Source organism: Morus notabilis, unplaced genomic scaffold, assembly GCF_000414095.1.
Source record: "Morus notabilis unplaced genomic scaffold, ASM41409v2 Scaffold139, whole genome shotgun sequence".
Classification (NCBI taxonomy): Eukaryota; Viridiplantae; Streptophyta; class Magnoliopsida; order Rosales; family Moraceae; genus Morus; species Morus notabilis.
In genome coordinates this window covers 593,930-619,504 of record NW_010361068.1, presented here as the reverse complement: position 1 = coordinate 619,504, position 25,575 = coordinate 593,930, and the positions used below count along the sequence as shown (strand labels likewise).

The 25,575-nt window shown below is 34.5% G+C and overlaps 2 protein-coding genes and 1 pseudogene across 3 annotated transcripts; 2 read left to right on the top strand and 1 right to left on the bottom strand.

Annotated features, from left to right (window-relative positions):
- The first annotated feature begins 3,128 nt into the window (after positions 1-3,128).
- Positions 3,129-4,925, top strand: LOC21408083 (WAT1-related protein At2g39510). The gene is made up of 7 exons (XM_024165764.1): positions 3,129-3,328; positions 3,488-3,550; positions 3,667-3,783; positions 3,876-4,116; positions 4,202-4,363; positions 4,440-4,591; positions 4,697-4,925. The coding sequence occupies exons 1-7, from the start codon at positions 3,129-3,131 to the stop codon at positions 4,923-4,925; spliced, it is 1,164 nt and encodes a 387-aa protein (XP_024021532.1).
- Positions 4,926-9,135: 4,210 nt separating this feature from the next.
- Positions 9,136-16,319, top strand: LOC112091633 (annotated as a pseudogene).
- A 254-nt stretch (positions 16,320-16,573) lies between these two features.
- On the bottom strand, positions 16,574-21,325 carry LOC21408080. 2 transcript variants are annotated; one of them, XM_024165775.1, is made up of 6 exons: positions 21,229-21,325; positions 20,808-21,019; positions 17,839-19,263; positions 17,656-17,724; positions 17,365-17,563; positions 16,574-17,172 (listed from the first exon to the last, which is right to left on the bottom strand). In XM_024165775.1, exons 2-6 carry the CDS (start codon positions 20,808-20,810, stop codon positions 17,102-17,104), a joined length of 1,767 nt encoding a protein of 588 aa, XP_024021543.1. In that variant the 5' UTR covers positions 20,811-21,019; positions 21,229-21,325; the 3' UTR covers positions 16,574-17,101. The 2 variants fall into 2 exon arrangements, with proteins under 2 accessions (XP_024021543.1, XP_010096630.2); XM_010098328.2 differs by having other exon boundaries at positions 17,839-19,248.
- Between the last annotated feature and the right edge of the window lie 4,250 nt (positions 21,326-25,575).

Genomic DNA, 25,575 nt, shown 5'->3' with positions numbered 1-25,575 from the left:
TATAAGTATATGTATATGTTTTTTGGAGAGCTAAAATATGTTTAGCTCATGCTTGTGATGATGTTCTGCTCTTATTTGTGAATTTTCTCAGCTTCTTCTTTTGTCCTTTCTATTTTCTTTCTGTATTTTGATCCATCTATATATAACCTCATCAAGCTTGCCAAGCCAGAATTAAGAGACTAGTTGAGTTATCTCGATTCACATAATCCTTTGAATGAAATGCCCTCCAAACTTGGAGGAAGCAATTGTAAAGAAGGAAAAGGACAAAGCATAACCAAAATCAACAAAACCTGTAAAAAAAAAAAAATAAAAAAATAAAATAAAATAAAAGGTCATGTTGAAATCTAAGTTAAAGTAATAAACGCATTGACAAGAACAAAGTATCACGGAACCACCAAGCACTAAGACAAGTCAACAACACGTATTATTGCTTAAGCATTTTGGAATATTTCAACCGAATTAATGACCACCCAAGAAGGGAAAACACCTGAGAATGGGCAATATTTGAGGGCAATTTGACGCCTTTGAATTGACATATAAAAGGAACTTGTTAATCTTGGCTACCTGAGGTTGTTAGGATATAAAGTCAATTTGACCCACCTTCTAACTTCTTACTTTCATTTCTCAAACTGAGAGATCTATGGATTGGGATCATAATGCATACAGATACAAATGGTCCAATGGGAGCAAGAATTAATAGCAACATTTGAAACGTTTTGTTTTCATTTTTTTTTCTTTTCTGAGCAGAAGAGTCGTTTTTATTTCAAGCCGTGTTCCATCGACTACGTATTAATTAACATTCAATTAATTAGTTTGAGAAAAATTTAAGCTTTTGAGAAAGGTAAACTAACATAATGTCAAGAGTAGGAGATCTTGAGTTCACACCCATCAATTGCAGCCTACAAAGTTTGAAATGGTAAATTAAGAAAGGTTGAGTTTCTAGTTTGTTTTTTTTTTTTTTTTTCAAAAAAAAAAAAAAAAAAAAAAAAAAAAAAAAACCATTAACATGGCTTTTCTATATATACCTGTGGAAATCACTCTAGTTTGTTAACCACAGGTATAGAAAAGCCATGTTAATGGTGTTTTTTTTTTTTTGGGTTTCCCAAGGAACAATAATGGTGGTTACTATTGCTAATTAAAAAATTGAGTTTACTTCCAATAAGTGTGCTTCCTTTAGCAAGGGGGACATTGCAGATAATGATTCCGTGTAACGTACGTTTCATCAATTATGAAGTATGAGATGGAGGGCATTTTAATTTTTAAGCATTAAAATTGACCCCTGTCGAGCTTATAATACACTAATTTATGCCCAATGAGAAATTGGAACATTGTCACTCCCCAAATAAAGGCCACATAATTCATCTGATTCTTCTAATGATTTCGTCAGCATGACGGGGATTTCTCTTTCATTCACGGAATTGTGCTCAATTTATGAGGATTGCAACGTTTTTCCACTAGTATTATTACCTAACTTTTGTATATATTCAGAAACAACTATCAAATATATGAAAGTAATGATACACATTATGAAAAATGATTCAAAAGTTTAGCTTGAATGGTAATGTGTCAAAATTTTAGAATTTCAAAATTAGTCTCACTTTTTCAGGCCCCATTTATTTCACCGATTCGAATTTAGAATTCAAGTTTTGCTACAGTGAAAAGCTCTAAAATCACATCTAATTTTTTTACTGCAGTAAAAAGCTTTAATATAAGGTCACATCTCAACTCGAATCAGCGAACTAAACGAGCCCTAAATATTTAAAAAAAAGAGTTTAAAAAATTTCCCATCACAAATTACTGCCTACAAGTAGAATTGTCAAAGAAATGAGAAAATAGCGAGGACAAGAATCAACAAGAGCAAACTATTGTTTTGTCATTTCAGATTTTGTCCATGATGTGCTGCCATGCAGAAATAAAGGATATATATATATATATATTATAGGTATTCTTATGATCGTTTCATAATATATAAAAATAAAAAGTAAAACATAATACTAATGTTGAAAAGGGAGTCATAACAACAATAAATATAAGTCTTAATTCTAAATTAATTAGAGTCAGTTATATGAATTTCTCACTTTCAGTCTATTCTATTAAACACGAGAAATGTTAAAAAGGGAGTAATATTAAAAAATTTAGTTATCTCGTAATATCGTTACTCTTTTTCAATATAAGTATTTCGTTAAGTAAATATTATGTTATACTTTTTATTTTTGACCGTGGCAAAATTGTGTTTATCATGTTGAATATTTTGTCTTGTTTCATCCCCCCTTCCACCGTGGAAATTCCTCTTAAAAATTAAAATACATTTATAGTGATTATGTGCCATGTAACAAGTTAGTCCACACCCCACAATATCATATTGAATAATTAACTTTCATTTTATTGGATAGTTTTTTTTTTTTTTTTTTTTTTTTTTTTTTTTTTTTTTTTTTTGCAGTTGTCATCTGAAGCTAATTGGAGGGGACTAGGAAATTAGGAATCAATCTAGACAATGTTCACTCCCTCCCCACCTTATATGCTAGTAGTGCTTTCTTTGTAAGAGTCACTAAATGAAATAAGCGTCAGAGCCTAGTTGGTTGATGACAAGTATGTCTACCCAAATAGGAATATTCTCAACGCTTAAGAAATTGCACTCTTAGCATCTTTTAATCTAAAAAAAGTAAATAAATAAAATAAATATTCTTGTTATTCACTATTACTATTTGATTTAACCACGTTAACCAAACCCCACCAACAATACCATTTGGTCCACATATTTCACTCGGTCCCATATGTGTTTCCTTCTTAGCAATCAACAGTACAAAATCCTGAATATTGTACGCATGAAACCACTTTTGTGGGATGATTTTAGGTGAATATGGATTACGTTTTCAGAATGTTGTTTTCAGCTTTCAGATAGTGGAGTTCCTACACTTCCAAAGAGAGAAGTTTAATCCTCCTACACTTCCAAAGAGAGAAGTTTAAATCCTCTTTGAATTTGCTTAATATAAAGAGAATAAAAGAATTAAAGAAAGAATTTAAGTGTAGATCACTATATAAATGCATGAAACTTCACTTGTACATTGTCCTTGTGTAATAGAGCAGGACAGCTAGAGAGTTAAAGAAAGTGAAACAAATAAAATAAAATGTCGAAACAGTCCTTGGCTCAAATGCTCAAACAAGCAAAGCCTTTTCTGTTTCTCATCCTGCAGCAAGTTGGCTACGCAGGAATGTCCATCATTTCCAAGTTCGCTCTAAACCAGGGGATGAGTCAACACGTTTTGGTCGTGTACCGCCACGCTATCGCCGCAGCGGTTACTGCTCCTTTTGCCATTGTGTTGGAGAGGTATGACTTTTTTTTTTTTTTTTACTGCTCCTTTTGCCATTGTGTTGGAGAGGTATGACTTTTTTTTTTTTAAAAAAAAAAAAAAAAGAAAAAATTAGATTTTTGCAAGGTGAAAGAAAAGAATAAGACCAATGTCAAGCAGCTCAAATATTGTAACAGGAAAACAAGGCCCAAGATGACCTTCTCTATCTTTGCCAAGATTATGTTGCTAGCCTTACTGGAGTTAAGATCCTTACAACTCAAATCCCTAACAATATATTATCACTATCATTGAAGTAATGTTAATTTTTGCATAAAAAAAGTAATGCTAATTAATCTGGTTTTATCTATTCTTCCAGGCCTGTAATGGACCAGAACTTGTACTACACTGGAATGAAGTTCACAACAGCGACTTTCGCGACTGCCATGTGCAATGTTCTTCCTGCATTTGCGTTGATCATGGCATGGATTTTCAGGTCAATTTTTATACAACAAGAGCATGGATTACAGAATCAAGCTTGTTAACTTCAACAAATCTGAAATAACTCTTTCTATTCCGGTTTTGCAGGCTTGAGAAGGTTAACATTAGAAAACTTCCAAGCCAAGCAAAGTTAATAGGAACCGTAGTGACAGTTGGGGGGGCCATGTCTATGACTCTGTATAACGGACCAATTTTGAATTTGCCATGGACTAACCAAAGCACACATCATCCCGAGTCTATGATCGCCAAGAACAATCAAGTCTCCGCCAAAGGCGCTCTTATGATCACAGCAGGATGTTTATGCTGGTCTAGTTTCATCATACTTCAAGTAAGAGAAATGAGTTTTTTCCCTGTCCTTCTTATGCCCTAACTATTTAAAGCTATTGATACATATATATTTGCTTCTTTTACAGGCAATTACACTGAAATCATACCCTGCTGAGCTCTCCCTAACTGCTTGGATGTGTTTGATGGGTGCGGTCCAAGGCTCGGTCGTGGCTCTAGCTTTAGAATGGGGCAACCCTGCAGCCTGGTCCATTTGCTCGGGTTCTATGATATTAGCTGCTCTCTACAGTGTCAGTAATTCTTATAATTTTTTCCTCTTTCTTTTCGCAGTTCCTTTCTTTTAATGTTGTTGATGGAATTTGGCAGGGAATATTTCGGTCAGGATTTGCTTACTACATTCAGGGACTAGTCATGAAGGAAAAGGGACCGGTTTTTGTGGCTGCTTTTAACCCTGTAGGCCTAGTTATTGTTGTAATATTGGGCTCCTTCCTTTTGTCAGAGATAATGTACTTGGGAAGGTATTTTTTGTGTGACCATTTTGTGCACAATTGGACTTCATTTGCTTAGCTGAAATTGCAAACAATCAATAAGGACTAACTTGAGGAAAACAAACTGTTATGCAGGATTATTGGGGCAATTATCATTATAGTTGGCCTATACTTGGTTTTGTGGGGTAAGAGCAAAGACGAGCGTCAATCTGAATCAAGTGAGAAAGTTTCAGAACCATCAACTGATGAAAACATGACCGAAAAGAATGAGACTACTAAGAATCCGAATCGAGAGCTTGTTGTGACCATTAAGGAAGATCAGGAGACGAATCAGTTTGAAGGAACCAAACATAACATGATTTAACTACTTGACTAATACTCTAGTTTTTCCTATGTCCAGTAAAGCAGTGTTTATTCTTTGGTTGCCTTTAGATGGTCTTTCACTGTAGATAGGAAAACACACATGTGAAGAATATATTTTAAACAATAAGAGGAATGGAGGGCATAAGAATCCTGGGATAACATAAGACTTAAATATACCATTTCATATGTTAGTTCAATTCTCCATTTAAGAAGCAAAGAAAAACTTATTGGAGTCTTCATCGGAACTTCAATGATATCCCAAAGTTATGTGAGTACATTTTTATCATACAATAAACGGAAGTTGAACAATGGTGCAATATCATAATTGCCTTCTGAGTTGTGACATGGGTTTCCATTAATTCAATAGTAGAAGTTGTAGTTAAATCTTAATCTAGCCCTTTACTTGACTCGCACGGTTCTTCTATGGTGCCTTCGCGCCATCCTATCGGCCGATTCACAAACTATTATAAGTGTTATTACTTCCGCATTAAAAATTTCTAAGTATATTGTTCAAATGTACAAGTTACTATATCCCTTTAAAATCCGTAAATCTATCGTAATTTATACACCTTCAACATTTAAAGTTCACAAATTTCAATACAAAATATGCAACCTATAATATACCCAATATCAATACTAGGAATTTTCTCTTGAGGCCACAGAAGTTCTGAAGGCAATTGTCTTCCTAGCTATCAACCATGGTCAATAGGCTCACATTGCTTTGAAAGTCTTGACTCGTGGAATACTTTTGTACATTACACGTTTTATAATTATACACAAAATGTATCATCAAACGAGTGTAAAAATTGAGGTTTACTATACAAGTTCACAATTAACCAAAAATCATTGACACCATTATACAAGTCAATGACACTTGAAATTTGAAAGTCTTCACTCATGCAATTTGTACTTCTGTACATTACACGTCTTTTTTTTTTTACGGAAAAAAAAAGATGTCGTCAAATGCATGCAAAAAAATTCTTTATACAAAATTCTCAAATTCGTACATTTTTTCTTTCCCATTTTTTTTAAGTGAACAAAGGCTAAACTAGAAATGAATCAGTGACGATCAGAACGTTAATATCTAGTATTAATATTGTTGCTTCTAAGCACACTACTCTGATTTTCTTTTACAATGATAATCTACTTTTGTTTGGTGTAACTAAAAGTTGCTTAGCTGTTTACGGGAGATCTGAAATCCTAGTTAGAATAGTAAGATCCTACTCTGATTTACAAGTAAGATAAACTTCTCAACATAAGTTCATAAGAGTCATGTCTATGCTTATAATGAACAGCCACAAATAAAATTCATCAAAATTGAAGTAAAATTTCATTGGAAATATTGCTTTTACATCTTTACGTTTGATTGATTAACTGGATTATTATTAGACTGGCATAATAATTGTTCCAAGAAACCCCGATATTAACTTCCTAATATGGTTTTAACTTAGCCAAATAATATTAATAACAATGATAACAACAACTACAACAACAGGAATAATAATAATAATAGTAATAATAATAATAATAATAATAATAATAATAATAATAATATTAATAATAGTAATAATAGTAATAATAATAATAATAGTAATAATAATAATATTAATAATAGTAATAATAGTAATAATAATAATAATAGTAATAATAATAATAATAATAATAATAATAGTAATAGTAATAGTAATAGTAATAATAATAGTAATAATAATAATAATAATAATAATCATAATCATAATAATAATCATAATCATAATAATAATCATAATAATAATCATAATAATAATAATAATAGTAATAATAATAATAGTAATAATAGTAATAGTAATAATAGTAATAATAGTAATAATAAATAACTAGTCTCTTATTGCTAATCTACGGTTTGCAGATGCATGTGTAAGGGTCTTTAATTAACACTTTTAGAATTTTGCAGAAGTGGGCAGCTTCTATTTTGGGGAATGGTTTTTTCGTTCACATAATCTGAATCTTAGAATTTTAAGAAAAATCTAACAGAATTGAGTAATGGCTTGAATTGTGTTGAGAGTGGCTTCAATTAAAGCTTATAAGTGATTTACACATATAGCAAGATTTTGATATCAAGGTTTAAATTTAGCAAAAATTTTGAATATTAAGAGAATAACAAAATTTTTTTATTATTTTTATATAGTACAAAATATGATATCATTATGATAATTAAAAAGTCAATTTTACTATATTTATAATATTAAAAAAAATTTCGTTAAATATCAACTCAATGGCATGTGGTGTAATTATTACTTGTTTTATTTGTTTGGGCCTAAAGCCCATGTCTCTCTTTGACCTAACTTAGGTCTGCGACTTTGTCTTGGAAAGCATATATAAATATGCTAAATGAACGTGAAGCAAGGTATAGAGCAGCATATTTGAGTGTTTTTCTATTAATATACAGTTTTTTCTCTTTTGTTTCTTTTAAGTGAGATTTGTTCAACGAATTCTCTCTTTGATATTTGTTGTTCTTTCTTTTGGGTTGAAAAAATTTGGGTGTATTTAAGATTTAAATGGTGAGAGATATTTAACATGTTTTTGTAATCTTTTTTAGTTATAGACTTATAGTAGAATTTTTTATCATTTTCTGAACCACGTTAAATTCTCATATTTTTTGGATTTTTCTATTATTTATATTTTACCCTAAATCAGTTTAATTTAATGTTTAACACAATAAATTGGAACTATGAATATAATTGAGCAAAACTCAAGCTTCATTTATATTTGATACATTCCAGATTTGATAAATCAAAACAATTCCTACGGCTAGCCTCAACAAGTAACATGTTTCACCATGCAAGGTTATTATGTGCTGTGATGTTCATTCAATGTAGTTATGCAGGACTTTCACCATTATTATGTTTGCTCTAAAGCAAGGAATGAGCCATTGCTTCTGCTATCATTGCTCCTTTTGCCCTTTTTTTGGATACGTTCTATCTTTTACTCTCTTTACACTCTTTTCTTTTGCCATTGGGGGTGAATGGAATGGAAATAAATATGAATGGACTCCATTCTTATGTTTGGTTGGTCTTAGTAAAAGGATTAGTCATTTAAAATGGAACGATTTTTTCATTAAATGAGTGAATCATTATTTTTTACTCACATGAGGGAACTCAAGCTATTTTCATTTTCTTTTCCATAATTACCTCTCATTGTTACAATATAATTTATGTTATATTAGATTATATATACAATCATTCTATTAAGAGACTGCATAGCTATTTGGAAAGTTATCAGGCTTGAGGTGCTTAATATTAGGAAACTGCATAGCTTGGAAAAGGTGTTAGGGACTGTAGGTACAGTTGGGGAACAATGATGATGACACTAATTAAAGGACCTGTGCTAAATCTGCCACAGACAAGAGGTAAGCATCTACAGTTTTGATAGGGAACCATTGAAAGCCCAGAAAATCTCATTAAGGGCGCTTTAGCAATCACAGTATCTTGTTTTTGTTGGTTATGTTTTTTCACTTTGCAAGTAAGAAAACTAAAAAATTAGCTTAGGATGTTTTTATTGTTGTACTCAAGAGCTATATTAAAAATCCATTTTGATTTCTGGCCTGGTGGCCCTAATGCAAACTTCAAGTTTGGCCAAGTCGGCCCTTAAAAGGAAAAGTCGGCTCAACCCGGCCTTTAAGCCCGACCGATCAGGGCCGCACGGGGACTTTTAAAAAACAAATAAATTAAGTAATTCGACTTGGTCTGACGGAACCAAGCCCAAAAAGACTTTTTCACTTAAAGTATAGGCCTGAACACTTAAGCGGGCTGGATCAGGTTGGGACCAGGCCAACAGTGACGGATTTTGAGCCAACCTATTTAGCCTGGCTCAAACTTACAATTCTAGTGAACTCATTTATTTTTTATTTGAATTTTACACAGGAAATCAAGGCTAAAGCTAACTATTTTCTATCTTGGCTAAGATAATGTTACTTAGCTTATTTGAGTAAGACATTGAATAATTATTCCACAATCCACCATGTAAGCTTCTCCAGAGGATATGGCCGGCACATACAGTACGGTTGAATGAGGAAATAATACAATGTACGGTTAAATGTAAAACTTTTAGCAGCCATCTATGGGGTAATGTTTTTATAGTTCCACCACAAATAGTATAGTTTTCATAATCTTAATATAGAGATGCAATTATGGGTCTAGGTCTGCGGGCCGACCTAAACCTTTCTTGATATAATGTCGGGCTCGGCAGTATGACTTATTGTTCAAGGCATAGCCCAACCCACTACACAAACAAGTTGCGCTGGGTCTCAATACTTAGGTATATGGATCAGTATGTCACGGTTCACGGGCCAACTAGGCTAGGCTTGGACTGGCCTGGCCTAGGCTGGACTGGCTAGGTCTGGGACTTTCCATCATTACTATATTTGCTCTAAAGCAAGGAACGAGCCATTACGTGTTTGTAGCCTACCGAATATTGCTCCTTTCGCCCTTGCTTCTCTCACACACTCTCCCTTTTGTGCTTTGAATCTTAGCATTTCCCTAAAGGCAAACGAAAACAATATAGTACTACCGAACTCATTTGTTGTTTTTCTTTTCTATATTGTGCATAGGAAATCAAGGCTAAAGCTAACTATTTCCATCTTGGCTAAGATAATGTTACTTTGATTATTCGAGTAAGCAACTGAGAAGAGTTGGTTCGAGTAAGCAACTGAGAAGAGTTGGGGGGCAGTCGGAGAAGAGTGCGGGCTGACGCCGGTGAGGTGTGATTCTCCGGCACAGGAGATCGAAGCTCCATTGCCACAGGAGGTTTCTTCAATCGGTCCGGTGAGGGAGTTGATTTGGCATTGTGATGCTTTTCCAATTCCCTGGACACCGTTGGAGATCCAACGGACTTCAGCCTTTGCCATTGATTGTTGTTGTTGTTCAGAGGAGAGCGATCGTGTGTGAGAGAAGTGAAGGGCAGAAACAAATTTCAGAAGAGAGAGATCGTGTAAGAGAAGTGAAGGGCAGAGGAGAAAATGGAAATGGAAAAATTAAAAACGAGTTTATTTCGTATTCAGAATGACGGTAGTTTTTGGAAAAAATATAAAAATGATTTTATTTTCATTTTTGGTCCATTGTTAAACCAAACACTATTTTTACGCCGTTTTCATTTTTTTCTCCTCAAAAAACGTAAAAAATGTTTTTAAAAAAGAAAACAAACGGGCACAATAGTACTATGTTACTTTGATTATTCGAGTAAGCAACTGAATAATTACTTCATTGTCCACCGTGTTAAGCTTCTTCACGTGATGTTTACTCTAATTAAGTCTTACATTGGATTGAAGAATACCACAGCCACTTTCACATCAGCTATGTGCAACATGCCTTCTGCATTTGCATTTATAATGGCTTGGATATTTCGGCATGTATGTGTTATTATATGAAAGTATGTAATCAAGCTAAAATCTTACAAAATTATATTCACTATTGGTTATATTTAATAGTTTCAAAACAAAAACTATTTGGAAATTTTGCAGGCTTGAGGTGGTTAACATTAGGAGACTGCATAGCTTGGCAAAGGTGTTGGGGGCAATGACGATGTGATGAACTAATCTAAGAAGCCGTCTCTTAAATTTACTATCATGAAACTCGTTTAAAATACTTTTAATTACTTCAGGTGAAATTTGCAGAATATTTTTTTTCAAAAGATCATACATTAACTTTTAAATTATAAGTGAAGTCTCAGTCTTCTTAAAACCATACTACATACATATAATTAAAAAGGTCTTGTCATAATAAAACATATTGCGGAATAAAAATGTGAGCGGTATCCATTTCTCATTCTCCTCACTGCTCGCCTACTGTTGCGCACTGTTCATCATTCACTTTTTATTTGTTGCTTTCCTACAGTATAAATACATCTTAGGGGTGAGTTTATACTCAGTAAATAGGAATTTAAGTCTTGCTAATTAAAAAAAAGTATTTAAAACTTAACACTAATGCATGAATCATTTACGCTCTTTTATGAATTTGACTTATTAATCTTATGGGCCCGAGTGTTCGTACCGATTGCGCGCAATCATCGGATAGAGAGGGTTTGTAAGGTCCCTAACTACACTGTGACCATAATTCATTTCATCATTTTTTTTTCCTGATCATAAGCCCCCAAATCTCAAAAGGTTGGTACGACACTCAACTTTAAACTGTTCTCATTAATTTCATTAGTGAGCATGTTACATGATATGGCATGATATTCTATATCGTAGAGCATAAACATGTATATAAGATATGTATAATATTTCACTTTAAAAATTATTCATATTTTAGGCGAGATTCCCACTTACATGCTATCAGCTAAGGTTCGGACTATATTATATTACTCGCCGAGCTTAACCTCTACTGCTGTGTTCTGTAAAGAAAACCCACTGAGAGTGTGAATTTAACTCATTATAAGCTAGTCTCTTAGGTTAGTCTACTTATGAATTCATTCTTATACTTAGAAACATTCCCTCTTTAAATAAGGATCTTTTAACTTCTTTTACATTATAAGGATCGTTTTAATAAATTCTTATCATATACTTTTCCACAATTACCTTTGCTAATCAGTTTTAACTTAAATCAGTCATTCACCATGATCTTTGTATAAGTTACTATTTCACATTATTTCTTAGATTTGGCCCAAAATTGTATTAAGGCTCATTAGGCTCCAACATGTCTACAACGGTCTTTAACTAGCGTGTTCTTATCATATACTTTTCCATAATTACCTTTGCTAATGAGTCTTAACTTAAATCAGTCATTCACCATGATCTTTGTGTAAGTTACTATTTCACATTATTTCTTAGGTTGGGCCCAAAATTGTATTAAGGCCCATTAGGCTCCAACATGTCTACAACGGTCTTTAACTAGCGTGTCTGACTTAAACTTGAAAAGTTACAAGCCTAGTACAGGTGTTGGGCCCGTACTTAGTGTTAAAAAATTTTCATTCCAATCTTGTTTTGAAATCATTAGTAAATCTCATTTTACCGTTAGTAATATCGTCAGTTACTAGGAATCGGACCCGGTAAGCACTTAGTGATTATATATTTATATATATATATATATTTTTAGAAGATAATCATAAGTTTGTAACATAATCTAAAAGTTTCGTGTTTCACGGAAAATGAGGTTCGGTCTTAGAACGGACCGAAATTTTAAAATAACGGGGGCACAAATATTATTTCGTGCAGTTTTTGAAAACGTCCCGAAAACGCATCTTATAGTCAGAATTGTGATTTTTTGCAGTCACAGAGATTTGTTCATAACATCGAAAACTTTAAGACACATTGCTTAAAAATCCCGAAATTACCCTCTAAAGGGTCTAAAAACAGCAAAATAGAAACTACTTTAAGTTGACAGTTTGGACAATTTTGATAAAATTCTGAACAGTCTTAGAAAAACGTCTAAAACAACATTTTAGGGGCAGAATTGAGATTTTTCTCAGTCACAAGGAAATGTTCAGCACATCAAGATCTTCAACTTTTGTGAAATAACATTTTTCTCAATTTGGAATCTAACAGCTCCGAGTATTTAAGTCAAAGTAGACTAAATTTTTTTACCCAAAATAGCAAAATAACAACCTTAAAACATGAAATATAAATTTCAAAACATAGATCTAACATTAAAAACCCCATGCATGTGGAGATCAAACCTTTTAACACACATAAAACACAACTTTGTAAACAATCCAAATTTTGTTCTTAAAAGAAAAAATGATCAACTTTATGTATGTTGAGCCTTACCTCAAATCTTAGGAGAAGATTTTTGACCACCAAAATGAGAAGGTCCTACAAAGATGTAAACTTTTACTCTAGAAAAAAAATCTAAACTTGAACATTCTTAAAAGAAATAAAGGAAGCAAGAGATTATCCTTTGAAGAAAACTTGTAAAAACTCCACCAAAAGCTTCTTCTCCTTTTAGTACTTTTGGCTAGTGGGGTTTAAGTATGGAAAAAGAAAAATTTTGAGAGAGATGGTGAGAGGGGGCTACGGCCAGAGAGGTGAAAAAGGAGAGAGAAAGAGTGAAAGAAAAAGAAATGAGGAAATGGTAGAAAATGAGCTTAATTTTAAGTGGTGGTATTTATAGACAATGGTTAATTATACTTAATCATAATTCTTAAGCTTCTTAGGCTCACTAATTAGACAAAAATTTTGATTAACCATACTAAATATGGACTGCCAAAGATTAAGAGAAAAAAAGAGAGAGAAATCTCCTTAATGATGACTTATGACACCTTTCAACTCAAGGTCAATCAACTCTCATCATTGTCTCCCACTAACATCCTCTTTCATCAGTGCAAACTTGTATTGATAGTGATTTCTAGATCAGTTTTTAGGATAAATATTTTCTGACGATTTTCAGTTCACTATTTAAACCACAGTTTAACACTATATTCGGTAGAAATTAATATCGGTTTAAATTTAAAATCGCATAGATTATTCGGGCTGTTTCCTAACTTTAAAATTTGTCTTAAAATAACTTAAAATATGAGTTTAACATATGTGTCTTAAACTTTCAGTAAAACATGATAACCGATAGTGTTAATTTTTGAGCTTGGCTTTACGTTTTTTTACCGAAAACGCGACTCACGTAACTCTGATTTTACTAATTGGCAATTAAGCGCTTCTTTAAATGTTAGAGTGTTTCTCAGAGTATTGCTAATACTGTACAATACTTGAGAATTCTTATGAGCAGGATCACGAGTCATAATTTAATCAAAAATTTCTCCCGTCTTAAATTGCAGTGAGGATTATCGGTCGAGTCATAACATAAAAATTTTTGACATAAAATTTTTATATAGAAGTTTTGAATAATATTATTAATTCCATAAATCTTTCATTACAAAACATGTCATTATTTAGGAACTCTATGATTTAATTACATAAATTACATTAATTAACATCAAGATTTTTCCGGTCAGACGACGACTTTGGTTAAGGGGCCTATTTTTAATATGCCATAGACAAGAGGAAAGTACCACCATTTTCGACCGGAAAACGCTGAAAACCAACAAGCCCTCGTTAAGGGCGCTCTAGCGATCACAACATCTTGTTTTTGATAGTCATGCTTTGTCACTTTGCAAGTAAGAAAAGTGAAAAATTAGTGTAGGATGCTTTACTGTTGGTTTCGAGAGCTATATTTATGGTATATTTGGATTCACCAGCCATGAAAATATGATCCAAGTATGACAAATGATATATTATGACAGGCATATACAATAAGATCACATCCTGCTTAGTTCTCCCTCACAGCTTTGATATGCATTTTCGGCCTGGTTGTAGGCACAATCTTAGCCCTCATAGTTGAATGGAGAAATAATATAGTCTGGTCCATACAATTAGAGGTAAAACTTTCACCAGCCATCTATGGCGCAAGCACCAAAAATGTATGTAATCTTAATTAACAATAATGTAAATTTTTTTTGTTACACAAATTGTGAGCGGAAATACATATATTTCCCCATTTCCATAACGAAAATTTGATTCAAGAGATCCTTTAAACGTCTAAAAAAAGGTGTATAATGATTAGTTATTTACAAGTTTTGTGCCTATCACAACGTATTCAAATATTGTGTGTTACTAATGTAAATGATATATTGAAATTAGGGCCGGTAATTTCAGACACGACACGAAAACAACACAAGATAAATGAGTTTGGACCGCACGATTATTAATTGGGTCGTTAACGGGCTAGCACGAATAATACGAAAATAAATGGACTAGATTTGTGCCAACTCGTTTAACACGCTTAATCCGTTTAGTTATACAGGCCGTTATCAGGCCGACACCGCCCAGCTCGGCTCAGTCCAGCCCGATCCATTTATTAAGCGCATATATATATATATATATATTTATTAAGACAAAACCCTAAGCTTCTTCTCTCACCCGCTGTTTTAGCCTTTCAGGTATTTACCTTCCCATTTCTTCAGCAAATAAGATTGACAAGTTTCTGTTCTCAATTTTTCTTCAGTAAAAGCAACGAGAGGTACCAGATTGACAAGGTATTTTTCTTTTCTCCATTTCCATTTTCTCTCCTCTGAACCTTTTTTCTGCCATTCACTTCTCGCACGTGATCTCTTCCTCAATTTCTCCGTTCTCTTCTCCGGTCTTCTCTTCTGGTCAAGCTCAGACATAGTTCTGAGACTGAAATTTCCCACTCCTGTACGCTTCTTTCATGCAGCCCTTCACCCTCTCTCTTCTCTCATATTCTTAAACCCACTTTTTCTCTCTTTTTCTTCCACGCCAGAAACCGAACCTTCTTTTCTCCTCTCTATTCCTTTGAAAACTCCAATCCCGTAATTAGGATTAGGGCTCAAGTGAAAGCCCCAAAACTCCATTAAAACTCAAGGTTTTGAAGAAATCTTGGAGCCTAAGGTCTATATAAAAGACGGTGTGCTTTTAAATCATGTTTTGACTCCTAAATTTGAGATTTTAGACGTCTTTGTGTGGATCTTGGTGGCAATCTGAGTTTGGTATTTTCATTAAGTGTTTATTTTGTTGTTATTTTGTTCGATTTGATCTTATAGAGTTAATGGATAAGTTTTCTTATTGAAAAGAGAATCATAATTACAAAAAATGACATAGACAAAGCACCCGTATGTTAAATTCTAATTGGATGGGTGTACCATATAAATATGGTGATGTGATACACTTGTACATTGAATAATTCCTCACAAAATATTGGACTGTTGATAGGATTACTAGAGCAATTATTATTATTGGTGGTCTTTATTTAGTTCTATGGGGAAAGAGCAAAGACAAACGACGATATTACCATAAAATGAGGTGGAAGCCACAAATGATCAAGACAAGGATATACAACTCAGAGGGTATGACATGACATGTATTTGCTTTGCATGGGTTCCTATGAGAAATTTTGTGCATTGTGCGGCAAGAAAAGATGGCAGTTTCATTCGGAATTCTACAAGCTTGATTACTTTTATGGGTAATTTGGATGGAAAGGAAGCCGTCCCATCGTTGAAGATAAAGGGCACCATGAGTTTTCCTTAGAGAAGAGGGTAAAAGTTTGGGCAGTTTTTAAAAATATCCCTTAAAATGGAATCTCATTTTATTTTTACCCCTTAACATAAATCCAATAAAAAAAATTCTTTTGTGTTCTCTCTTTTTTAAAAACACCAATGTTTCCTATTTATCCGCTGTCGATCTGTATTAAATCTGGTTAAAAATTAAATTAGATTAAAAAAGTAATACAAATCTAACGGCTAATAATAAAGACCAGTGTTCTAAAAAAACAGAAAACCAGAAAAAGTCTCCATATATTTCTTTCTTTTAAGAACGTAGAATTTATAATTTTCTCTAAAAAGTTTAGCTTCAATGCAGGCTTATTCAGCTAAGGAGTTCAAGCACTCTCCTTTTTCTTTGAATGTTCTTAGTTAGAACTTGCTTCATGGTTTGCTTTAATTTTCCATTTGTGTCAGTTTCTTTTGAAGAGTACATTATCCTCTGATTTGTTTGTAACTTTATTTCAATTGAGCAAGTGTGTTTCTTAATTTAAAAAATAACAATAAAAACACCCAGTTGCGCTGTTGACAGAGTGGGATCTTCATACGAATTACGTTAAAATCTTCAGCATACATTCATGTAATGATGCAGAAGTCATTACCAATCTATATTGTAGATCAAAACCGCCCCACAAACAAACAAAATCACAACAAAAAAGAAAATCTAGTTGGGTTACCAAAAAAAAAAAATCTGGACCTCTGTGGCAGAGGGAAATCTTGCAACTAGCAATTATCAACTAGCAGAGTGGACTTAGTTCCAAGATATTTTCAGCCAAAAACTGACATATTTCCAGATAATTGGATTCTCCTCCAATATTTCTTGTTTTCTCTTCTGATATAATAATACTTGAGGATATTATACGACAGTTCCCAATGGGAATGAGGCCAGAAAGACACTTCCGAGTGCTTCGATCACAAAGTACTAGAAAATCTCACCCTAATGCAAAACAGATTATAAAAAGACTGTCCAAAATCCATAACAAATTTAACATCTTATTCGGGGAAAGTGAAATAGACCAAAAACACCTATAAACATCCACCAGCTGAAATTATTAAAAGCTCCAAACCCGGTCTAGAGTTTTACTATAAACTGTGTGACGCTATTCACAGATCCCATGCGAACCTACCAGAAAAACTTTAGAGAGGCTGATTCTTATCTCATGATGGAATGGTTACTTCATCCTTTCCGTAGATCCGCTGAAGTTCGCGAGTGGCAGCTTGATATGATGCTGCGTAGAGCAGAGAAAACAAGATCATGTGAGAGAGATATCTTAACCAAATTAATCAAAGAAAATGATCAGTATATGAAAACAAGATCATGTGAGAGAGATATCTTAACCAAATTAATCAAAGAAATGGTCAGTATATCCACCACAACAGTTTAGCTACCCGTACTAAAACCACCTAAAACTATGAATCACCTTTCCATATCCGGAAATTTTTATGATTAATGGGAGACCCTGTCACATTTTGAATTGCATCAAAAAGCATCTCCTGAGGAGTGTTCTTCAACTCTTGAACCACCGCATAGATGGTTTTTCCATTCTCAAAGTAAATGTGATTGTTGGGGTGTTTGGTCTTGCAACCAGCATGGCGCTCAAACTCATAAGCATTGAGAGACTGCATGAACAATTCAATTCATCAGAGCAATGCCATGAAGCAAACTGAGCGCGGCCTATTCAAATAGCTAAAATGGCACAGAATTCACTTACCTTCGATTGGTTGCAGTCAGTGCAGGAACACAGATACCCAGTTCCTTTTATAATGCCTTTGAGATTTTTCTGCCAGAAATAAAATATATTTGCCATGACAATAAAGAAAAAATTGATCCAGAGAATAGTGGATCACCCAACCAAACTAGTAGAGTTCAATAAACATATAGGGTAAAAGCTTACCTCCCTTGACCAGGAAACATACTTCACAGGAACCCCATCAAACATACCGGTTGATAACAAACTTTTGACATTTGAAGGAAAGTTGTTGGGAGGTGCCTTCTTAACTGTCTTTGGCTCTTTATTCTTAGGAATGTTATCAGATTTAAGATCGGCTTGTGGAATGCTATTTACACTTGGATTAACATTAAAGTCAGCTGAATTTTTCTGCTCAGATACTTCCAATGTTTGAGCTGAATTCTGATTACTCATCAACAAATCGTAACTGCTAATGATTCCACCAGAGGGATTAGTCTCGGGCTCGTCGTGGAAACCTCCAAAAGATATGGTGGTGCTTTCAGCCTTGTTGTAGGTTTGACCCATTGACAAATTGCTAGAATCTCCTTTATCGTAGTTAGGACCCATCGGTACAACATTTGAATCAGCCTTATAGGTTGGAGTCGGACCCATTGAAATGATACTATCATTCCCCTTAATGTACGAAGGAGCCATTTGAATGAAATTATTGTTTGCTTTCCCATAGGTTGTACCAACCGAAATAAACTCTTCATGTCCCTTGTTATAGGAGGTACCTAATGATATGACACCACCATCTCCCTTTTCATATGATTGGCCCATTGATATAAAATTGCCATCCCCCTTGTCATAGGGCTGACTCATCGATAACAGACCATTATCACCCTTGCCATAGTTATGTCCCATGGATATGAAATTGCCATCTCCCTTATTAAACGTGTGACCAATTGAAATGAAACTTTCATCTGCCTTAGTAAAGGTAGGGCCCATGGAGATAGTATTCTCTTCTCCATTGTTATAAGCTGGAGCCAGTGAAATGCTGTTGTTATCACTCTTATTATAGGAGTTACCCATCGATATGGTATTATTCTCTACCCTACCGTAGGAGTTCCCCATAGATGGATTCAAGATGTTGTCAGAGTCCCTAACTTGATTGACTTTAACTTTCCTAATTCCACCAAAATTGAGACATGATGAGGGGTCTTCAATGGTATGAGACATTGACAAACCCACTGATGGAGTATTTCCATATTGACTCTCAAAACCCTTTCTTCCCATATTCATATTTCCGCTACCAATAGATTGGACATTTCTATCGACCAGATTAGAGTTCCGTACAGGTTCAGATCCAAAGAGGCGGTCAGTAAATTGCCCTGGAACTGACTGAAAGCCAGAAGTGTTATCCCATTGAGAAACATTCATGTGCGGAACTCCTGAAATTGGTCTACCATTAACAGCCTCTACTGCCTGCTTCTTATTGAACAATTGTGGTCCATTAGCATCCATAAACCACTGACCACGCTTCTGCTCCATTCTGGAAGAATTATCATAACCCATCTCACCGTCAGCCAAGCATCCAGCATCTTTTGGCATCCAAAAGCTTTTGGGTTGAAAAGACTGTGAAAGTGGATTCTTAGGGAATGATTACGAATTGACAATGTTAAAGAAGCAACAAAGAGCTTAAGTAGAGGAAATAAAATACTAACAAGAAAAAGGTTCATCAAACTAAACATTTATATAAAATAAAACACCAACAACAACAACAACAACAACAACAATAATAATAGTAAGGAAAGAAAAGGTGAATGCTAAGGAAAATTAGAGAAATAACTAATTAATATCATGCAGGTAATTGCCATGCGTACACCTAGAATAGAAAGTAATGAGAATGAAATATCAAACGATGCACAAACAAAATCCAATTCTATTTTACATGTCTGAGGTATGGGTTACACCATCTAAATACTAATATTCAACCACCAATATCCTTCAACACTGATAATTGCATAATCCACATGTGCCCACAGGTATTAGAACATTGAACTTTTTGAACGTTTTGCATAACCCCGTAGGCACTTCAATTTTCCAAGGTCAGTTGCAACACTGCCAAAAAAAAGCCCTCAATAGCATACCATTCAAAATACTAAAAGTCAGTCATGCTGAGAAAGCATATATCAACTCAAGAATTGCCGCATAAACTCTTCCCAAGAAGAAAATGACTCATACATATAGCAGAAAACATCCTAAAGCATAAACTGACTTGAGAGTTTCTTCCTAAGCTCTCTCTTAAACTTCGTCCGGGAGTGAATGTTTGATCTCTCCCTCACAAAGGAAATAATGTCCAGGGTGTTTAAACTTTAAACCTTTCCTGTGTAGACTATAGAGTACTCATCATATATATTCCTCAATCTTTTCATATGTTTGAAATCTCTGATAACTCAGGAAGTCTAGCATATTCACATTGCCAGCACATGAGACAATTCTCATATAATAACCTTGATAGATGTTCTTGGAAGAAATTCAAAGATTACTAGATGAAAGAAGTGAAAAACAACTGAGATATCTACTAATCAATCATATGAATCCTAAATAGAAAATGAAGTACACAATAGATCAGAACTTGAATTCCAATTAAAGATTTTCAACATAGGAACAAATTCCTTCATTTAGAACATTGACATCCTAAAACAGTTTAATTGAAGTGAATTGTGCGGTCAACTAATAGATTGAACAATATAAAAACACTCGTTCCGTGAAGAAGAGAGGATTCTAATACCGCTCTACACCATAGTTCTCTACAGTGATGAAAGCCAATTATATTGAACTTTCAGCTTGTTTCTTGTGGATTTGTTGGTAAAAGACTTGTTTAGTTTCAGTTTAGACTTATAGAGTAAGGTAATCATCTTCTGGAGTATTGTTTTCAAACTCAGTGTCAACACTCGATTAATTTGCATCTACTGGGCAAGTGTGAATATTTCCCAAAGCATAAAACCCAACAAAAAAATAACATTCAATTCAATATATGAATATTTATGTGTGTATTGTACACACAAATCGATGAAACATCCACAATAATTAATTCGAAGCCGAAACACACCAAGAGTGGAAGCTCAAAACTCTACACAAGATTTGCATGCAATGCAAGAACTTCAAATTAGAGTTCCGAGCTTAATTACCATTTTTTCCGCAAGGACTCACTGAGTCCCCTCGGCAAAAACACTCAAACGAACTCGCTCACTCCTGCACAATCAGAATTGCCTCCTTCAAAACTCCAATATCGAACAGAAACTCGCAGACCTCCTCCAGCTTCTACGACACAGTACCGCCCCTAAAAGCCAATGACAGAAACCGTGCAAATCTGGATATTTCGAAGCGTCGCTCAATTAATCTGCAAAAGAACAAAACCAAGAGAGAGAAAACCCTAGAAATCAAGCTTCGATCACGATCAGAAACATAGTGAATGATCTACAGAGAGAAAAAGCACGCGAGAGCAAAAAGATCAGGTTGAATTTTCGAAACCTATACAGATACAAGCATAAAAGCAGATTAAGAAAGCCTCTAAATTGAGAAGAATGAGAGAGTGCTCGAGAAGAGTACCTTGCCGGAGCGATCCCGGCGAGATTTCCCGTCGCCGGAGAAGACAACTTTCTCCCTCTTCTTTTTTTTTTTTTTTTTGGTAGGAGAAAAAGTAACCTCTGTGACTATGAGTGTGGTAGATATGGGAAACTGGAGCCTGTGTTTTAACTTTGACAGAGGATTTACTACGCAGCTCCGTACTATAACTATGTAAGATTACGTCATCGTATCCGTACACGTGTCATTTTTGATCATGACCCCACATTTTCTGACCTTGTGTCGGTTTGGTGGGTTGGGAGGACGATCGTGACCGTCCGTGTTCGTCTTCTTTGGATGTGCTGAAAAGGAAAAGTACTGAAGTGGAGCTAAGAGCACGAGAGGAAATGATGACGTGGAATGTTGGGATTCGCTGGACATATGGCGCATTAACTATATTAGTGCAGGAGATTGGCGATGGGGTGGATTTCGTATGTAGGTCGTAGGGTAACTCTGTGAGTTCTGATCATGTAAGGTTTGGTAGAAGGAATCTCACAGCAAGATAAGCCAATGAGATGCCGCCACGCAAGTGGGTTTTGGAGTTTTGGTCTCTTAGGAAATCCATGAGACTACAGTGGGATCAACTTCAAATTAGGATATGGGGTTGGTATTAGTTAATTGCATTCCTAAAGTTCATGAATTAATGAGGTTTTAAATAGGAAAAGATTACATATGATGAAATGAATAAGAATATTTTGGTAAAATAAGATGGATGGACATGAAACGTCTAGCAAGGGAATTTAATATAACCTTTAAATGGTATGACTTAAATTTTACTTGCCAAGCATGCGTTAGCGGGAAAAAAAAATATTGAAATTAAAATAAGAACATGTTTAGCCTAAAGAGGTACAGTTGGTAAAGCGAGGGTGGATTAAATGAGAGATTCAGCGCAGAAATCCTTAAAAACATGGAGTGGAAAGTTTGTTTTTTTTTGTTTTTTTTTTTGTTTTTCGCTTAAAACCAGTTGAAGCGCAATCAAAGCCCTAAACTTGCTAAGCTAAGTACGTAGACAAAAACGTGGGATGACCGGAAGACCTCGTACCCTATAGTATTGTATATATACAAATAACAAATATTGTGAGGGCTTCTTTCTAAATTATACATCCCAACATAAATCTATATTATTCTCATATCTTTTGAGGGAAAGTATAATTATGTTACCCGAAATCCATTTTGAAAAATAAAAATAAATCAATGAATAATTCCTAAATTCTTTTCTCTCTAAAATTGGATTTTTAACTGTTGATAAAGACAACGGATGCAAAACCCTACTCTAATATCTTACAGCCCATTTGTTTGAACCCAAAAACCCATGTTTGGTTTGCAAAAACCTTAAACTTAGTTTTGGATTTTGAGTTCATTTCAATCTAAAATCAAAGGTTCTTACTACTTTTACTCTCCCCATTTTTTTAACACTATTCACAAACTTCAAAGATTCTCACCAACCATTTTCGCTCACATTTCTTTTAAACCCGATAGTTCCACTGATGTAACTAATTGCTGGGTCAAACTTTATTATCAATTTAAATCTTACACTACTAAAAGCCACTTCAAACTATAGAAAACTCACGTATAAGTTCAAACTCAAAGAACTTTTTCCAAAAGTTTAGACCTACCAATTTAAATATGTGAAACAAACGAGACCTTAAACTACAATGAAAAACCATTGTCTCTGATGCCCATGTTTTTTAAGCTTAGCCATAATTTTTTTGCAATGGTGATATGCAAAACATTTGTATATTACTCTCTTTTTCTCTCTTTCTTACATTTGATCAAAAAAGTAAACAAATAAAAAAAATTAGAGAAACTCTAGTGTATAGCAGATTTTTTAAACTTAAAATAACAAATAACATAATTATTTCAATTGGTTAGTAAATAGCAAAATCTTTAGAATCTGAATTTGATTTTCTCAATTTACCCTAATTAAAATTAAAATAACAAATAACATAATTATTTCAATTGGTTAGTAAATAGCAAAATCAAAAAAATATGAATTTAATTTTCTCAATTTATCCTTATTTTTAATTAGGGCTAATAGTGAAACTTAATCCCAAAATTTAACCTAAGAGAAAATATTCTCTCTCTTCCCACCTCCTCTCACGTTTATTTTTTATTTATTTTTATCTCTTTAGCTTGCTTTCTGTCACGCCCCCCAAACGGAGTGGGTGACGTGGAGTTCAATTAGGGGTTAATAGAGCAGATTCCTAAATGAGCCCCACTTAACTCCATTAAAATATAATATAAATTTCTAAGTCTTGAGCCCCTGACAACACACAGGGCTCCACCCACAGGATATATGGCATTGTACATACATGAACATGTAAATAATCAATTACAACAGACATCAACGATAGTCTAGTCAATCCAAATATTACATGAGTTTACAGAATTTTCAATCCCTTACATTTCTGTCAGAGGATGAACACAGTCCTCTCTTGTTCCAATAGCAGCACCACTCAGCTACTCCGTAGCAATTATCCAGCTACTGTGCACCGCTCCTAGAATCTCTTGGGAGGGGTTTAATACATTTAAAACATAAAACGTGAGCAAAAGGCCCAGTAGGATATAATTTGAAATTACTTAAAAATAAATGAATATATAAATGTGCGAGTAAATAAATAAATGGGTAAGTGAATAAATAGACATTCAGTTCCAACAGACGGCCGGAACCTCACATCCTTTTTCTCAAAGGAAACAAATGTAAAATCTCCATATTACAGGCTTCAGCAAGTAATTAGTACAAATTACTTACCTAACCAAGTGTCTTGCCTACCCAGACCGAGTTTTGGGTTCTGCCCCCGAGGATGCACTCTCTGCATCCTATCTAGGCTTACAGCAATAGAATCTCTTACCAGTTCACAAGATCTCTTAGTTTAAGAAATCATTCATTAACTTTCTGAAATCGTTATAATGACCCCACGAACTACTCAAGCCACGGGCCCCATGACTGGGCAAGCCATGAGGTTCCATGACTAGACAAGCTATGGATTCCATGGACAGGACAAGCCATGGATTCCATAAACTAAACAAGCCATGGTTTTCAAAGAGTTTTTCTTTCGCAACCCAACCCCTTTCTTTAAAACTACTGTTGCCTTTTTCCGGCTTCCGCTTCCTCAAGCCCTTTCAATTTGAATCATCAATGATCACTGATACAAGACAACACTTTAGGATCAATTCTCATTCCTAAAGCAATCCAATCTCAATTTCCAACCAAGAATTTCCTATTAGTGTGCCCTAATCCATTTTCATGTTTCAAATTATCATTCCAACGGTTTTCAATCTCAAAACAAGGATTAAAGATGCTAATCCATTCATCTCAAGTCCCCAAGTGAAGCTAATTTGGGTTCTCCCTGAAAACATGGGTCAAAATAGCAATTTCAGGCCAAACAGGGTCAGACCCCGTGTTAATCGGTTGATCGGTGACAGAACAGTGCAACACTACCGGTCGACCGGTAGTGTGCACTCCGGTCGACTGGTGAAGCCAATGCAATCCGGTCGACCGGTTACCATGTGATTCGGTCGACCAGACAGGTTGACTGGTGGCACCAGCTGCGCGAGAGAAGCTCGCGGAAACCAGTCCGAAAACCTGCAATCTCAGTCCCAAATCGAAATATTTCAAAGGAAAACTACTAGATCCGGGTTCTAGGTACTAAATCAAGTCCAAAGAACCAAAGATCTCCAATTTCTACCACGGTTTTACCTAAAAAACATTAATATCCGGTTTGAATAAAAAATAAGTTTTGAAATCCACAAATCCACGATTCAAGAGAGGGTTTTCCATAAATCTTACCTTGAATCCTTCTCTTGATGTTGAAAGCTTCTTGAAATCGTTCCTTGGTTCAAGATCCGTTCGATTGGGACAAAAAAAAACAGGAAGAGAGAGAGAGAGAGAGAGAGAGAGAGCACGGGAATGAGAGTGAAGAGAGAGAGTGTGTGTGCACGGGAAAGGAAAGAGAAAAGGAAAAGAAAAAGAAAACAAAATGGACAAGTGTCAATATTTTAAAAGAGCAGTCCAGAAGTCCGCCCATACACACTTCTGGGTTAAAATAAATTACTGAAAATAATTTAAATACCTTGAAACTATTTAAATTACACGTCAGAAACATTTATTAATCAAAACTCAATTAATTAAATCAGATTAGGCACACTAATAATCTAAATTACATTAATTAATCTCATTTAATTCTTCAGGGTGTTACACTTTCTCTCTCTCTCCCTTCGTGTTCTCTCTATCACTCACCTTCAGTGTCGGAACTTTAGGCCGGCGGGCCGGCCCGAGGCCTGATTTTTTTTGGGCTCGGCGTTGCAGGCCCAATTGCCAGCCTATCCAAC